This window comes from Mastomys coucha, unplaced genomic scaffold (assembly GCF_008632895.1).
Source record: "Mastomys coucha isolate ucsf_1 unplaced genomic scaffold, UCSF_Mcou_1 pScaffold18, whole genome shotgun sequence".
In the NCBI taxonomy this organism is placed as follows: domain Eukaryota; kingdom Metazoa; phylum Chordata; class Mammalia; order Rodentia; family Muridae; genus Mastomys; species Mastomys coucha.
In genome coordinates this window covers 54416770-54434415 of record NW_022196900.1, presented here as the reverse complement: position 1 = coordinate 54434415, position 17646 = coordinate 54416770, and the positions used below count along the sequence as shown (strand labels likewise).

Here is a 17646-nt window from a genome sequence, read left to right as displayed (position 1 = left end):
TGACTTTTCCATTAAGTAGTTAGCAGTTCCATTTAAATTCTCTGAGGTAAAATATAAGTCGCCACAATATCTGTTCACGTGAGGAAAGTGAAGCTGAGTTGGTAAGTGAAGAAGGCCTTGAGTCCATTTTTCAGCTCCAGCTCTTCATTCCTCACATCACCCGAGGCACTTGGTACACTTCTAGTGCATGGTCAGCAATGGACTGACAAGCTATCCTAGAAAAAGTTAATACTATCCCTAGCATCTATTTAACGATACAGTTCACACTGTTTGAAAAGTAAAGCAAGAAACAAGCATCAGGAGAAAGAAGGAAATTAAGGTATTTTCAAGTTTGTACTACTAGCTAGGAATGTCACTGATATTTTTTTGAGCACCTACAGGTATGAGATAGCTTTTATTTTGTAGTTTTATATATGCAAAATTGATGTGCAGCCACTGAAGAAAATATCAAGGATTAAATAAATTACTAGGCGGTCAGTACATTTATAATTTTTTTAAACTTTTTTGGAGGGGGAATTTAAAAAAAAAATCACAGGAGTGCTTAATTTACATCTTTTTTTTTCCTCTTTTCTCTCCATCAAACTCCTCCCATGTCACCCTCCTCAATCCCTCTCAATTCACAATCTTCTTAATTATTATTTTATACCCCACACACACCCTCCACACACCTACCCCATTGACTGTTTAGTGTTGCTTGTATATATGTACATGTGTTTAGGGCTGGCCACTTGAGGCCTGAGGTTTGTTTGGTTCTTTTTTTGTTTGTGTGGTTTTTTTTGTTTTTTGGGGGGGGGGTTGGTTTTTGGTTTTTTCGAGACAGGGTTTCTCTGTATAGCTCTGGCTGTCCTGGAACTCACTCTGTAGACCAGACTGGCCTTGAACTCAGAAATCTGCCTGCCTCTGCCTCCCAAGCGCTAGGATTAAAGGCGTGCGCCACCACCCCCCAGCAAGGCCTAAGTTTTAATTTGAACCTAAGTCACCCTGATTCCAAAGTTCATAATTTCCCACCTTATCAACAGAGAATCACTAGTACTTTTAAAATAAAAGACAATGTTCAATGATACATGAACAAATCTACTTAATAGCTTTATATCTATATTCACACTTGCCTGAAGGCTTGAGCAAACAATTACTTGTTATCAAGGGACTGCGGTTCCCAACACAGTCCAGTCACATCTATGGATCATTTCCATGAACAGTTCTGAGTTTTGAAAAGGCAAGACATGTAAAGAGAAGAATCAAATGGATTTTAGATATGCAAGTGGACACATAAAATGGAAAGGCTCGGGGTGAGTGACTGAAAATTGAGAAATACAGCTTTTAATCCTAGCAAATCACTGACTAAGACATTTGTGTTGGGAGTGTATGATTGATTCTCATAAGCTATATTGAGCCATACTTTCTAAATTACTTGGAAGAGTATGCAAATTAGAACATGCCTGATTTCCTGGCCAACATTTTAAGGAAATTAATCTCTCTCTTTCTTCCTCTCTCTCTTCCTCCCTCCCTCCTGTCTCCCCCTTCTCTCTCCTTCCATCTCTCCTTGAATTCTCTCTTCTCTCTCCCTTCCCCACCACTGTGCCAGATTTAGATTTGTCCAAAACTACCACATACATACCCCACGGCTGTGGAAGTCAGAAGGTGTCAGAACCCCCAGAACTGGAGTTACAGAAGGCTGTGAGCTGGGAACCAAACCTGAGTCCTTTGGAGAGCAGCAGTTGCTCTTAACTGCTGAGTAACCTCTCCTGCTCTTCTCTTTAATGTTTTGGATCACTGGGTATCTTGATTCAGGGTTCCCATGTGGTTGCTTTAAGAAGGACTTGGTTGTCCTTGGGTTGAGGAAGATGTAAAAGATGCTGCTGCTGTTTTTAACAACTTTTCAGAGTCTAGTGAATATCCCCCAACTGACCCGCATACTGGATGGCTGGGTTTATACCAAGAAACAAAGACTCTGGGTCCACCCATGACACCTGGCTTTCCATTCCATTTTTGGCCACTAAGTTATTGTGTCATTCAGTTAATCACAGCTGGGCATTTAAGTAGCAAATCATTTTTCAGAAGTGTAGACAAACCTTTCCCAGAATGACCATTTTGGCCAAAGCAACGTCTCTGTAAGTTAGGAGACACCTGCTTAACATAGCTTGCTGTGTGCCCACTTACCATGTTCTGTGCCCTGAAAGAGTATCCCCCATAGAGGCCACCTCTCTAGCAGAGTTCCGGGATGAGACACATTAGGAAGCCCCGAGTTTGACCCCAAGTCCAACTTCTCCAGCTTGCAAATAACATGTGCATACAATGCTGCATCAGGGCAGCGATTCCAGGAAAAGTCATCGTGACTTAGAAAACCACGGGGGTGATTGGGAGGCACAGCAGACAGCAGAAATGACTGAATGGAGTCTGGGGAAGGCTAAGCCACTTCAACTGACTATAGGCCAATGAGCAGAAAATAAAGTGCTCAGTGCAGGATGAGGCTTAGAGCTTGTGGTGTTTGTTTCCTGATAATTGCTGGGTAGTTTGCCCATTTTGCCCAACACAAACTTAAAGAAATCATCTCAGTTTTAAAGAACAATCCCCCAGGCCCAACCCTGCTTAGCTTCCGAGATCAGACAAGAACGGGCACATTCAAGGTGGTTGTAGATGCAATCTCTCCTCCTCTCTAATTCAAGTGGCAAATGACCATTTTGTGTAAGCTATTTCCTCCTCTGGTTTTTCCAGGATTAAACGAGCAAATATATGTTTAAAACAAAAACAGAAAACACTTAATGTTGTCCATAACCCATGAGGCATTTTTATTAGTAATCTCATACCAGTACATTCATGGACCTTTGTAGACTCATAGACTTGGTTTAGTGTAGTTTTGCTGTTGTTATTTGTTTGGAAACACTTTAAATTCACTGCGTAGGCCAGGCAGGCCTCAAACTTGCAGCAATCCTTCTGTCTCAGCCTCCTGAGTTTGGAAATTACAGTATGTACCAGCATGCCCGGTTTATGGCTTTCTCAATTTGTGAAAAATAAAACTACGTTTACATGGTCTCCGTTATGCTGTAGCTTGCTTTGCTCATTTAAATCCATCAATAGACTCCTCCAGGTCAGCTTGTATTTTCAAGACAACTCATCTTCTGATGTGGTTACATGATATTCCATGGCTTGACTTATAATATTCAAACTATATAATTAGTTTGTTTGTTTGTTTGTTTTACCTATTTTCATTCTCTAGATAGAGAATCTAAAATTCATAAATAACACCTGACCTACGTATTGATCCCATGTTCTTCTGTGTCAGGGTCAAGCTTTAGCCCATGGATGATGAACGGCAGTGATCTCTAGACAAAGCTTTTAGAGTTACTCAGTGGTACAACTTCCATCTCTTCTGGGGCACACACTGGCAGTATCTCAGGCAGGGCTCACCCAGGCTAAGTCTCGAGAGTAAGAATTTTGGCCTAAATAAAGTCAGAAATGGGCAAGCACAGAAAATAAACTCAGGTTGATCTAGTCTCTGGGGCTGCTGATCATTGATCCAACAGGATAGAAAATGCTGATCTAGTGCGTCCAGACCTCCAAGCATTTGGGTGTTCACTGGAAGCATCCCCATGGTTTAGCCATGGGCCAGAATGCTGAAGAAAGGTATGGGTTGCAAGAATTACTGGTAACAGCAGCCTTCCTGACATTTTACAACATTATTGCTTGCTTCCTCTCTAACTGCCAAATCCGTAAGAATGGGTACACAGAGTCATAGGACAGATATGTCTCTGCAGCAGAGTGGACCGAGAACCATCCTCTGTGTGGAGAAGGTTGTTAAGTAGAGGAATATCACAGAGTCTGTGTCCTGATTTCTCCAAGTTGCACCTCCACACATACAAGCACACAACAAGGTACTTCCTGAATTAGCAAAACCACAGTTGGTTTTTTTTTTTGTTTTTTTGTTTGTTTGTTTGTTTTAAATTAAAAAAAAAGCTACAGGGAAGGCAAATGCCATGTAGAGGTGAAGGGGATAAAAGAGGGTAGCCCAAAGTTTAAAGCTACCTTCACTGTGAATCATCTCTGGACCTCAGCTCTCCCTGAGGACTTCTTTCAAAGCCCTTCAAAGGCCAAATGATAGGATCACAGCTAATAAGATGGAAAACATGTTGGGTTTGTTTGTTTGTTTGTTTGCAACTGTAAAGCATGTTCGCTGTAGAAAACTCTGAAACAAAGAGGATAACACAGTTAATAGTATAAAAACTGCACAAATACCACAACTGTCTATATCTTGATGGCTATGGCACATCTACTCCTAGGAAAATAGACACACTTTACATGTGACACTTTACCATATTACAAAGCCTACCAAGGCATTTAAGCATGTGCATAGATATATCTATTTCCAGTCCCTCCTTTACGGCTCCAAATATGCCCTGGTCTATACCATCTAAACCTTCACGAATGTACCCCCTCTTCCTCGAATAGTTCCTCTCTGAGGCCTCCTCTTCTTCTAGCTATTTCCACCTACTTTGGAAGGTTCTGCTTATTAACTAGTTTCTGTAAAGCACTTTCTTCAACCTCTGTCCTTACCAGAGAGGACCTTCCACACAGGAATCCTGTAACTCAGAGCATTATCATGCTGACTTATCCTGTCTTCTCTCTTATCTATTTTCCTCAATATACCTCAACCAATGGGCATGCCCAGCAGCTCTTGTTTAGCAGTGATTACCATTTGCTAAAATGCAATAAACACTCAAAAATATTGAATATATTAATAAAATGTTTCACAATATGTGCTATTTGCATTCTGAAACTCAACTGAAAAGCACCTGGCATTTCAATAAACACCCACTCAAAGATGAGAAACTGAAAAAGGCAAAGACATACCTAACATACCTCATGAAGCTTACACGTTCAGTAGGAACATAGCAGTCTATAATCTTCTTTCTTTTCAAGCTGGGAAAGCCAGAACAAAAGCCTCAACTTTGACCCATCGTTTCTTCTTATGAAGGGCACCCTGCAACACCAAGTGGAATAAGAAGATATTACCATCTTTACTCCAAAATCCCAGTGGTCCGCATAAGGATGTTGATTTCTCGTTCAAAGTCCAGCAGAAGCACTTCTCTGATCAGTGAGTCATTCAGAGATCAAGGGCTCTGTTCTTCTCTACATCCTTGAAGCCCCTTGGATTACCAGGTGATATGAGAAGATGACTTTCTGAAGCAAGCCTGTAAATGAACATGCATCACAACCATCCTCTTCGTGCTGGCTAAAACTCAGACAACATCTATTCACAAAGGAGTCCACAAACACATACTAGCTTCAGACAGGTGGAAAAGGAGAAGGCCCAGTTCGTACCAGGATGCTTTCTTGGGGCAAACTTGGGGCAAACTTAGTCTTCTTCAGTGATCCTTATGGATACTAAAAGTAATTCCTTTGATATGATGGTCATCTAATAGGAAAACAGCATCCCAGATTTATAAGCTGTGAGTTAAAAAAAAAAGGGGTCAAATATAGACCCACAGAGGTTGGATAGATTCTAAACAAGACTATGTGATAGGGCTTCTGTGAACTGTGGCAGTGGGTGATGGTTGCTGTAATTAGGATGGGCTCCACAGAGATCAATAAAGGAGTCTGAAAGAGCATCTTACACATAGACAACAAACGTGTCTAGTGGCAGAACTTCACCTCTATAATGCACAGCAACTGTTCTACTGGGAAACTACTCCAGAAGTTGCTGCTTGAACACAGTCAGAGCCTTTCCATCAACTTCTAACCATTACCCTAGCTTTGATCTCAAAAACCCTGAGCAAGTCAATTCTACAAGGCTATTTCCCCACTATCTGACAGCCTTTCTAAGGGCTCAATCTTCCCACCTCCCTCCTGCCTAATTAAAGCCAGCATCTTCTCCTCTCCTTGGGAAACAGTTTCAGGCCCTCAGCATGCACTCATCTTCTCCTTGGAGTTTTACTGATCAGCCGCAGAGGCGTCTAGCTTTTCCATCCACCTTTTCAGCAGCAATTGCTCAGTGTGTCCCTTCTCTCTGCTCTGGCCATCACATCCTATACTTCAAGACCAGAGGCACTTAAACATGAAAATGCTACCTGTACTGGGAGGTCAGACCTTGGAAGATGATGTCTGGGACTTGGGATACTTAGTGGGTATGTAGATTTTTTAGATATTCTGTGCGGACTGCCATTACCATAAAGGCAATGGTGACTGCCAGTCATACAGACCTCCTTGTCCCAAACCAATAGATCCATAAGGCATCACAGGAGCACCGAGGAATCACCAAGATCTACTTAAGACTCTGTGCCCAGCATCATGCTAGCTGCTCAATGTACTACAGGCACCAAAGGCACTGTTTCCCTCTGCCTTCCTTAATGCATGGCTGCTGCTGGGTTAGGTTAAAGAGATCTCAAAAGAAAAATTAGAAATGCACAATTAATCATACAAAGAGATACCAAATAACAAATTCCACCGCTAAGAGGAAGTCACCATCAACACGGCCTTAGCTTTCCACTTGAGGATACCCAGTATAGATCTTTTTTGTCATCTCTCAATGCATAATCACTCCTCATGGGCAGGAGAGTGACCTACCAAAATGGCTGAGTACAGAAGGACCCAAGCATACGTATCTGTAGTTTTTTTCTCCCTTCCAAGGCAGCTCATGCAAGACTAGCCTGTCCCTAGGAATCTCTGTGTACCTACCTAACCAGGCACAAGTTAGGGTGGTAAAGCACCAAGAAAACGGATGTGGCTTTGTGCCTAACCTGACCTCCAGCAGAGATCTCTTTCCAACCCTATCCGATTCCTGGGTCTTACTTTCATCTGGCTCTGAACTCAGAAAACAAAGAAAGGAGAGGACATTATAGGGACTTTTGAAGAGTATGTAACAGTGAGTAGGATCTGAGGATGGTTCAGGTGGGAGATGAGTACATTAGAGGAGCCATGGAATGCTTTGTCATCTTAACAAAGATCCAAAGGAAAAAAGAAATCACTTGAGGGCCAGAAAATCAGGATATCATATAAAGTCTTAGGGGAAACAAACATCTTTTCACGTTTGGGGAACCCAAGACCAGTGAGGGAATCATTATGGTTGGTCACAAATATTACAAGTGCTTTGCTTTCCTGCTCCCCTCTGGCTGAATGGGCCAGGAGGCTTGTTTCAGCCGATCAACCTGTGAGATGTGACATGTAACATTTTAAAGCAAAGGCATGTTATTGTCCAGACGAGAGTCTTCAAATCTCTTGTTCCCTCTACAGAAAGTATTTAGGTTCTTGGAAGTGAGCAGTCCAGCAGCTTGGGTCCCAGAGGAAGGTGACATTATCAGAGACCCTGCCAACCTTGATGAACATGAAGCAAGAATAAGAAATCAACCTTCTCTCACAAGTCACTTAAGTTTAGAAACCGCTTATAAACTGCAGTGTAACTGATTCAGCAGTGGACAGTGTGGCTAGAGAAAAACAGGTTCAAGAGAAAGGTATGAGGCCCGAGGGAGGTAAAGTGTAGCAGTGTAGAGAGTGGGACAAATGGGGGGTGGGCTACTGGGCAAATGCAAAGAAGTGAGGGAGAGAGGCCCAGGCTTAGCAGTCCAAGTAGGGAATTTGCCATGATCCAGTATTACTAATTTTTTTTTTTTTTTGGTTTTTCTAGACAGGGTTTCTCTGTGTAGCCCTGGCTGCCCTGGAACTCACTCTGTAGACCAGACTGTCCTGGAACTCAGAAATCTGCCTGCCTCTGCCTCCTAAGTGCTGGGATTAAAGGCGTGAGCCACCAACGCCCGGCCCATCCCACTTCTGACACCAATATTACTAGTTAATTGTAGGTAATATTTCGGCTTCAGTTTTGAAATGCTCCATAATTCCACAAGAAACAGCAATTAAAAATTTTTTCATCAACATGTTTTTGCCAAGCATCCTTTATCCTTCCATGTGCCAGGTACTTATTAAGCACTGGAGCTACAAAATAGGAATGACAGCACTTCTGAGTTTTGAGGCAGCAATTGAAGAAGACAGAAGAGAGCGATAGGCATTCTCTCTTCCAGGCATGTACCCACTGTGATGAACGCCAAAGAAGATAAGACTATTTGAGAGTAGGCTGGGACACTGGTAGGGAAAGCTTCCTGGGGAGTGATTGATCTGAGTCTTAAAGAAGGAACAACTTACATAAAATCACATTATTATTATTATTATTATTATTATTATTATTATTATTATTTTATTATTATTATTTACTCTGTGTGTGTGTGTAAGTCAGATGACAACTTGGAAGAGTCAGTTCTTTCTTTCTAGCATTTGGGTCCCAGTGATTGCACCCACGTTATCAGGCTTAGTGGCAAGGGCCTTTAGTCACTGAGCTATCTCTTAAGGCAGTTCACACTTTGATTAAGAATAAAAATATATTAAAGGAGGGATATAAAGTGTTTGGAGTGGCTGAGACTCTGAGGAATGGAAGGAACGTAGATTGTAGGGTGTGGCAGATGGCATCTCTATTTACAAATACATGCTTCCCTTCCTGTGACGTCAGGCTTGACCACGTGGACTGCTCTCAGTAGAAGCTTTAATATCTGTGTACTCCATGCTCTCAGCAATGTTTAGAAGAATGAGGATGCTGTTGGCCAGGGTCCAAGAACGAACATGTGTGTGCAAGTATGGACAGAGCTGACTTCTGCAGACATGGTATAGCACATGAGTGGGAAGTAACTCTGCAGCTATAATCCAGGAGGATTTGTGGATGGTTTCCACAGCAATAACCTCACCTAGACAGAAGTGGGCACTTGGAGCTCCTGACTTCCAAGCATACACGGTGGGACCGCATGTCCCTGTACCCTTTAAGCCATAAGTCATGTGACTCATATCAGTCACTAATCTATGAATTCAATGATGTGTATCACGCCTGGAAAGGCTCTTAAAGCTGGCATGAATTCATGATGCTTTCTTCCTCCACCAAGGTGTTTATGATTCTGGAAAGACAATTCAAGATGAAACCGGCTCCAGACTAGTTAAAAACACATTAAGCAGAGCCCTTCTGACTCCCAGCATATACAATGAGCAAGAAGTAAATTTCTATATAAGCTACTGAGTTGTTTAGGGCTCTTTGTTATAGCAGTATAACTGCCCTTGACCTGACTCACTTAAAACATGATGTGGGATAACATGATAAGACTAATAGACATCCAAACATTCATCTAGACTGGACAATAGCTAAGAACACAGGCTGAAAGGATAGTGATCTATTTGGCAAACCTCCCCTGTCAAAACTTAGGAGACAGATCGTGATCCTGTCAGAAGAATCTCCCAACGGCCCCTCCCCTGGTGGGAGGTAGGGAAGTGGTGGTGGGAGGGACTAGGCAGCATCTAACTCCAACCTCTAAGGTTCCACCAACAAGTCAACATTTGCTTCTACCAAATTTCATCAGGAAAACCAATGAGCTCATTGGGCTTCCTTATAGACCATGAGCAGGAGAAGGATGGTTATAGGAAGGATGAGGGGACTCTAGAGCAAGGGAGCTGAAGGTCTACACCCAGCATAGGTGATAGCTCCCCCATGGATGTTCAGAGAAAGGCTCTTTCCCCAAGTCTTCCCCAGCCTATCCACACCCTAAGGCCACATTCAGTTAAGGCAGAGTAGCATACAAGTGGCAGAAAGAAGTGCCTGGACACTCTGGTGAGGGTCCAGTGACACTCTCGACCCCTCCTTTAAAGCAGAGAGTGTCAACAGTTCACACACCCAACTGTGGTGATCTTCCCCAAGTAGGCAGAACTGATCTGAAGACGGACAGCACCTCACAATGGAACCTAATGAGAGAAAGCAAGAGACTGTAGGTCAGGAACATTCCAAGGTGGCTACTGAAATGAGCTCAAGGTAGATGTGGCCAAATTGTAAGTGGGAACAAAAGGAAATAGAAAATCCAAAAATGAGAGTTGAATAGAAACAATACCAAGAGAAGAAAAGAAAAGGGAAGGGAAGGGAAGGAAAAGGGAGGGAAGGGGAGGGAAGGGAAGGAAAGGGGAGGGAAGGGAAGGGGAGAAGGGCCTGAAGAGGTCAGACTTGAAGCAAGGCTCAGCTCAGGGGGGTAAGGAGCTATTGTTAAAACCTCAAGATACACAGAACAGATACAGATGGTGAGCACTGTAATCTCAGTGCTTGGGAGGCTAAAGCAGGTTCAGGACCAGCTTGGGCTGTATAATAAGACCATATCTCAAGTTTACCAAACCTAACCCTTGGGATACATTATGACGGCAGCTAGTCCATTCATTCAGCTCTAGAGAGGAAAAGAATGGGATAAGTTTGCACCTCACAATCCTAAAACACCCAAAAGCAAACAGGATGAAATGAGCAGAGAAGGAGGCAGAAGAGTAAGAAAGCATAGAAATGGGGCAAACCGCTGGGATGGGACCAGAAAGAACAGTTGCTGTGGCTACTTGGTATACCTGGTAGCCTACAAGAAACTACATGGCGTGGGGATTACAATAAACTGGCATGACCATCTTCAAGACTTAAACAATAGGCCCCTTACATTTATTAAAGACCAAACGAGGTTTTTTGGTAAGTCTTTGGAAGACTGAGGCAAACCCAGAGAGTCACGGAAAGCAACCACCAAGCAGAACCAGGCCTTACTTGCGGAAGTGGAGGGCAGGGGAGGTCCTGAAAACACTCAAGGGCTATCATGTACACCTTCTGTTCCTTCCCTCTCCAAGCAGAACCTCTGTCCTCCGCGCTGTTATACATACTGAATGGGGTGGAGGGTAGCTAGCTCTCCCTCAGAGGAAGACACACATCTGGGCCTGATGTGGTTTCTATTCACTACCTCTCAAAGCCTGGATGTGAACTTTATGCTGTAACTGAAGGGTGTTTTCAGCTGATTCCTCTGAAGAAGGAAAGAATGCAGGAAGGAGCCCCTTCAGACCCACACTCTCAGGCATGGCCAAGACATGGGCTTTGGACAGTGGTGTGAGAAACAAAGGGTGCCACTTCCAGGTCAATACACTAAGTGCCAGTCAGTGTTTTGCTGAGTTCCCCCTTCAGTCAAAACTGAGGAGAAGCAGCACAGTACACGGAGCTGGAGCTGTCCCTGCATAGCCACAGTGGGCAAGTAATTGGGGGAAGCAAGAAACAATCATTCATTGACTTCAGCCTCTAGGATGTTGGATTCTTCTTTAGGGTGGCATAGCCCAGCCCTTCCCAACTGAGCTTCCAGCACGATATGGCTAAAAGGAGCAAAAGCTGGATTGTGAAAAAAAAACCTTCTCCCAGGCAAAGAGGAAGTCAATGATCCAAGCAGCGGCATTAATAAGAGCAGGGATCTGTTTGGCCTCAGATGAAACTGCAATTTCTTAACCTAAGTAGAAAATCAGCCTCTTAAGCCACAGGAGGCAGAAGATGCACAGAACCCTTGGGCAAAAGATACATAATTACACGAAGTCTTAGATCTGGAAGTTTCTAAATACAGGAACAAGAAAACAAAGTCTAAGCCATCAGCACCACTTCCCAAGCAAATAATTAAGACTTTAAGGGAAAGTTTGCCAGAGTAGAGAAAATACAAAGGAATGTAACACAGACCTGAGATCACTTTCCGGCTGTCTGTATACCCCAAGCAAGACTCCTGGACTTTCTGGGACCATTTCCTCCTATGTAAAGTCTAGGTAAAAATGTATGCCTCTTAAGATAGCTGTGGGAAAAACAAAACAAAACAAAACAGCATACTTAAACTGCTTGGACTAACTGGCAGATAGGTGGTGTTTAGTGGACAAAACTTACTTTTATTACTGTTATCATAAATCACGTAGAATATGAACTCCTTGCCCCCCCCCCCAAAAAAATAGGGCTGCAGAGGAACTCGGTCTCCCTTTGGGGGAAGTAAATGGCTCTAGACTTCACAGAAACCCTGCTCTACCCTGCCCCCACCAAGGTCAGCGCTTGGCTGGCAGCAGCCAGTTTACCCTCTGCAGCCAGGAGTGAAAAAGAGCTGGCGGGTTTCCCACCGATACCAGCTGCCATTGGGTTCTGAATACTCAAAAGGCAAAATATCTTAAGGCTTCTGGGTACAAACCCTGAGCTGAGTTCTGAGGCAGCTTAGTCCAAATTAGAACCTAGGAACTTCAGGTCCAACTTCAAGTCCTAGGCTGAAGGGAGCCTTAGGGAAGAGCTGGCTCCGGGTCCTTTTCCTATCTCTCTTAGGAAAATACACCGGCTCCTGCCAAATCCCAGCCCGGTATCCTTCAAATCACCCCACCCCCACCCCTCCGAAGGCCCAGGGTAACTCCGAAGATGGTAGGGAAGGAGGAGCCTATTGATCACCTTCTAGTCTCAGAGTCAAGACTGCCTGGCAGCCCGGTGTAGTGGACCTCATCCGCTCTACTTCTAGATGAGACCACTAAAAGCTCAGAGAAGTTCTTAGATTTGCACTTATGCCCTGGGAGAAGCAAGCTGGCCACCTCTTCAGTCCTGAGGGGTGGAGGGTTGAGGGCCGACAGCAGAACCCTAGAAGAGAAACAACTTACTTGTGTCTAGCGCTTCCTAGAGGCTGCTTAGGATAAAGAATCCACCAGTGAGCGAGCGGGGAGGGGAGTTTTCAGCCTGTTTCTACCAGGGACTCCTGCTTAAGCTCCGTGACTTGGGGCGAGTCCGCAGCTCTCAAGACTTGTTTTCCCAGAAGCAAATCAGGGAGGGAGGAAGGGCGGGCGCGAATTGAGTGTGCGCGGGGCCGTGTGTCTGTGCTAGCGCAGGCGATCGCCGGGGTTTCCTGAGTTTCGAACCCTTTATAAGTTGCTTTCGACACCCCAAGGACGCTGGGCTAGCATCTTTCACAGCTAGAGGAAGGGTCCCCCCCAAGGCAAAGCGAGCCCCTCCCGACATGTCCCCAGAGAATAAAGTGTTGTGCCGGGGACCCTGCTGAGTCGGTTCCGAGAACCGCAAATCTCTGGTTTTCGTGTACAGCGCACTGCGGCGCAGAACCTTCGCCGAAACTAAACTTCCACGCGTACTCATCGTGGGAGGGCCACTCTCAAGTCCTCTCCACTTCAGCCCACTCACGCGCTCCCGCACCCGGGGCGCACACAACCATATTAACCCGCATCGCTCTGTCCCCCGGAAGTGCGGGGGTGCGGAGCCAGCTTCAGTCGCCCAAATCATTCAGCCCTTTCACTGTATGTGTGTGTGTGTGTGTGTGTGTGTGTGTGTGTGCGTTCGCGCGCGCGCGCGCGCCTGTGTGCAACCTCCACTCCCACCCAAGCCCTCCGCCCGGCCACTAGTGCGCCCCCCCAGCTTTCAGGATCCCCGCGTCTTGGTCCCGGTCCCCATCTCTGAACTTGAGCCCGCCTCCGACAGACTCCGCAAGGGTCCAGCCGACCCGGCAGCCTCCGTCACTAGACAGCCAAACCAAGACGTCAGCCCACAATGCACCGGGCGGGCCGGGAAAGACGCGCCGGGGAGGGAACCCGGGAACACAAGCCGGAGCAGCGCGCGGGAGGGGGAGGGAGGAGGAGAAAGAAGGGCCCAACTGTAGGAGCGCAGCGGAGCATTACCTCATCCCGTGAGCCTTCGCGGGCCCAGAGAAGAATCTTCTAGGGTGAGGTCTCCATGGCGACGGGTGGGCCCGCCCCCCTAAGAACGACGCAAGCCAATGGGAAAGCCTTGGGGTGACATCATGGGCTATTTTTAGGGGTTGACTGGTAGCAGATAAGTGTTGAGCTCAGGCTGGATAAGGACTCAGAGTTGCACTGAGTGTGGCAGAGACAGCCTGGCAGGAGAGCGCTCAGGCAGACAGACAGACGGACGGACTCGACCAACCCGGTCGGCCGCGGACTCCGGGCTGTTCATCTGTTTGTCTTCATTTTCTCACCAACTGCCTGGATCCAGCGCCCGCGGCTCGTGCATCGGTGTTTTGGGGAGCATTTGGAGAGTCCCTTCTCCCGCCTTCCCCGGAGAAGAAGCTCACAAGTCCAAGGCGCTGCTGACAGCATCCAGAGCGGCTCCCAACCGCGCGAGGAAATAGGCGAGCGGCTACCGGCCAGCAACTTTCCAGACCCAGAGGACCGGTAACAAGTGGCCCGGAGCGAACTTTTGCAAACCTCTTCTGCGCCTAAGGGCTGCCACCGAGACTGTAAAGAAAAGGGAGAAGAGGAACCTGTACTCGTACCAGCTCTCACCGGCGGCTGAAGTTGGGGCGAGCGCTAGCCGCGGCTGCCTAGCGTCCCCCTCCCCCTCACAGCGGAGGAGGGGACAGTTGTTGGAGGCCGGGCGGCGGAGCCCGATCGCGGGCTTCCACCGAGAATTCCGTGCCGCCCGCTCCGCACCGCCGGAGAGCCGCTGTTGCCGGGGCTGCTCCGCGGGCTCCGAGGAACCGCTGCTCCCCGAGAGCGTTCCGTGAGTGACTGCGACTTTTCAAAGCTCGGCAGCGCGCGGGAGCCGACCAACGTGAGTGCCAGCGGTGTGTTAACCCTGCGCTCCCTGGAGCGAGCTGGGGAGGAGGGCTCCCAGGGGGGAAGCACTGCGGTTTGGAGCGCACGCTCCTAAACAAACTTTGTTCCAGAAGCAGGGACGCGCGGGTATCCCCCGCTTCCCGGCGCGCTGTTGCGGCCCCGAAACTTCTGCGCACAGCCCAGGCCAACCCCGCGTGAAGTGACCGACCGTTCTATGACTGCAAAGATGGAAACGACCTTCTACGACGATGCCCTCAACGCTTCGTTCCTCCAGTCCGAGAGCGGCGCCTACGGCTACAGTAACCCTAAGATCCTAAAGCAGAGCATGACCTTGAACCTGGCCGACCCGGTGGGCAATCTGAAGCCTCACCTCCGCGCCAAGAACTCGGACCTTCTCACGTCGCCCGACGTCGGGCTGCTCAAGCTGGCGTCGCCCGAGCTCGAGCGCCTGATCATCCAGTCCAGCAATGGGCACATCACTACCACACCGACCCCCACCCAGTTCTTGTGCCCCAAGAACGTGACCGACGAGCAGGAGGGCTTCGCCGAGGGCTTCGTGCGCGCCCTGGCTGAACTGCATAGCCAGAACACGCTGCCCAGTGTCACCACCGCGGCACAGCCGGTCAGCGGGGCGGGCATGGTGGCTCCCGCGGTGGCCTCCGTAGCAGGAGCTGGCGGCGGCGGCGGCTACAGCGCCAGCCTGCACAGTGAGCCTCCGGTCTACGCCAACCTCAGCAACTTCAACCCGGGTGCACTGAGCAGCGGCGGTGGGGCGCCCTCGTATGGCGCGGCCGGGCTGGCCTTTCCATCGCAGCCCCAGCAGCAGCAGCAGCAGCAGCCGCCTCAGCCGCCGCACCACTTGCCCCAACAGATCCCGGTGCAGCACCCGCGGCTGCAGGCCTTGAAGGAAGAGCCGCAGACGGTGCCGGAGATGCCGGGAGAGACCCCGCCCCTGTCCCCCATCGACATGGAGTCCCAGGAGCGGATCAAGGCGGAGAGGAAGCGCATGAGGAACCGCATCGCTGCCTCCAAGTGCCGGAAAAGGAAGCTGGAGCGGATCGCCCGGCTAGAGGAAAAAGTGAAAACCTTGAAAGCGCAGAACTCCGAGCTGGCGTCCACGGCCAACATGCTCAGGGAACAGGTGGCACAGCTTAAACAGAAAGTCATGAACCACGTTAACAGTGGGTGCCAACTTATGCTAACGCAGCAGTTGCAAACGTTTTGAGGACAGACTGTCAGGGCTGAGGGGCAACGGAGGAAAAAAAAAATAACAGAGACAAACTTGAGAACTTGACTGGTTGCGACAGAGGGAAAAAAAAGTGTCCGAGTACTGAAGCCAAGGGTACACAAGATGGACTGGGTTGCGACCTGACGGCGCCCCCAGTGTGCTGGAGTGGGAAGGACGTGGCGCGCCTGGCTTTGGCGTGGAGCCAGAGAGCAGCGGCCTATTGGCCGCCAGGCTTTGCGAACGGGCTGTGCCCGCGCGACCAGAACCGTGGACTTTTCGTTAACATTGACCAAGAACTGCATGGACCTAACATTCGATCTCATTCAGTATTAAAGGGGGGAGGGGGGTTTCAAACTGCAATAGAGACTGTAGATTGCTTCTGTAGTGCTCCGTAAGAACACAGAGTAGGGAGGACTGGGAAGGGGAGGGAGGCTTGTGAGTGCCAGGCTAGATTGCAGATGAACTCCCCTGGCCTGCCTCTCTCAACTGTGTATGTACATATATATTTTTTTTTAATTTGATGAAAGCTGATTACTGTCAATAAACAGCTTCCTGCCTTTGTAAGTTATTCCATGTTTGTTTGTTTGGGTGTCCTACCCAGTGTTTGTAAATAAGAGATTTGAAGCATTCTGAGTTTACCATTTGTAATAAAGTATATAATTTTTTTATGTTTTGTTTCTGAAAATTTCCAGAAAGGATATTTAAGAAAATACAATAAACTATTGAAAAGTAGCCCCCAACCTCTTTGCTGCATTATCCATAGATAATGATAGCCAGATGAAGTGACAGCTGCGTGTCCAATATACTAGGGTGAAAGCTGTGTCCCCTGCCTGATTGTAGGAATAGATACCCTGCATGCTACCATTGGCTCATACTCTCTTCCCTAGCAACGCACAAGGCCAGACTGTCCGCCCAGAAGATGGTGTGGTGTTTCTTAAGGCTGGAAGAAGGGATGCTGCAAGGGGAGGGGGAGGCACAGCTCACTGAGAAAGCAGATCCTGAGAGCTGTATCAAGTGGCATGTGTGTGATCATTTATAATCATAGTAAAGACTTAGTAATTAGATGTTTATTCTCAAAGCCAGGGACCATGGAAGTTTTTTAACAGGTGTCTCCTTCCAACGTGGAATCTGACAACTCCTAGAAAAAGATGACCTTTGCTTGTGCATATTTATAACAACGTTCGTATCACAATAAATGGATTCAAATAATGGTTCTAAAAATCTTGAATTCCTTTCCCTTGGCTAATCTTTGCTTCCTAAGCCTTTCACTGAGGGTGTTCCAAGTTTCTGGGGTTAGTGCTGTTGCATTCTGCACTTAGCCACTTAGAAGCAAAGCGTTTAGGAAGAGTCGAAGCTGGGGCCTGGGTGAACTCGTCTTCCAACCAACCCCGCTCCCAGTTCCCACTGGCCACTCTCCTCACTCCCACCCCTCCCTGCTACCAAGGAAGGGACCAGCATAGCAAGTCCATGTTTATTTCTTAATTTGTTTCAAAATAATCAATCTGGCTTAATGATTGAGGCAACCTGGGAAGGTCCTATTATAAATAGTAATGGGGGTAGAGTCACAAGAGAAATGGGCCCAACACTGATTATATAACACTATCTGTAATCCAAACCTCAGCTCTGGGGAGACTGAAAACTTGAACTGTGTCTACAGATACAGCCGAGGCTATCAACAGGTTTGTTTTCAACAAGGGAGTAATTTTTGCTTCTTCCCTGCTCATCCCCATGAGCTGCTGTGATTATCAAGCAGCAAGAGCAATTTGATATCCAGAAACACTTCACAAACCACTAATTGAAGCCTGGCTGTTAGCTCATTAGCACTGTTCCAGTGCTCAACAGGTCGAGGAGTGCCTGTGGTGGTAAATCCACAGATGCAGTTCCTCAGGAGTGTATCTAGGTCTGCAGGGGCCTGGACAGCCTTGTGGGTTATCAGACACACTCCATTGTAATCATACTCCTTGAAGGAAGAGTTACTGGGAGCCAAGGCACTTTGCCAAACAGTGAATTTGCTGATGTCAGCAATCTGG

At 47.3% G+C, this 17646-nt stretch overlaps 1 protein-coding gene and 1 long non-coding RNA gene across 3 annotated transcripts; one reads left to right on the top strand and one right to left on the bottom strand.

Moving 5' to 3' along the window:
• Positions 1–2763: 2763 nt before the first annotated feature.
• Positions 2764–13480, bottom strand: LOC116096246. 2 transcript variants are annotated; one of them, XR_004120914.1, is made up of 4 exons: positions 12266–12455; positions 11528–11636; positions 4858–4978; positions 2764–4183 (listed from the first exon to the last, which is right to left on the bottom strand). It is a non-coding gene; the product is annotated as an uncharacterized LOC116096246 (long non-coding RNA). The 2 variants fall into 2 exon arrangements; XR_004120915.1 differs by lacking the exons at positions 11528–11636; positions 12266–12455 and adding an exon at positions 12469–13480.
• A 149-nt stretch (positions 13481–13629) lies between these two features.
• Jun (Jun proto-oncogene, AP-1 transcription factor subunit) lies at positions 13630–16353 on the top strand. Its single transcript, XM_031377869.1, has one exon. It carries the CDS (start codon positions 14603–14605, stop codon positions 15611–15613), a length of 1011 nt encoding a protein of 336 aa, XP_031233729.1. The 5' UTR covers positions 13630–14602; the 3' UTR covers positions 15614–16353.
• The last annotated feature ends 1293 nt before the right edge of the window (positions 16354–17646 follow it).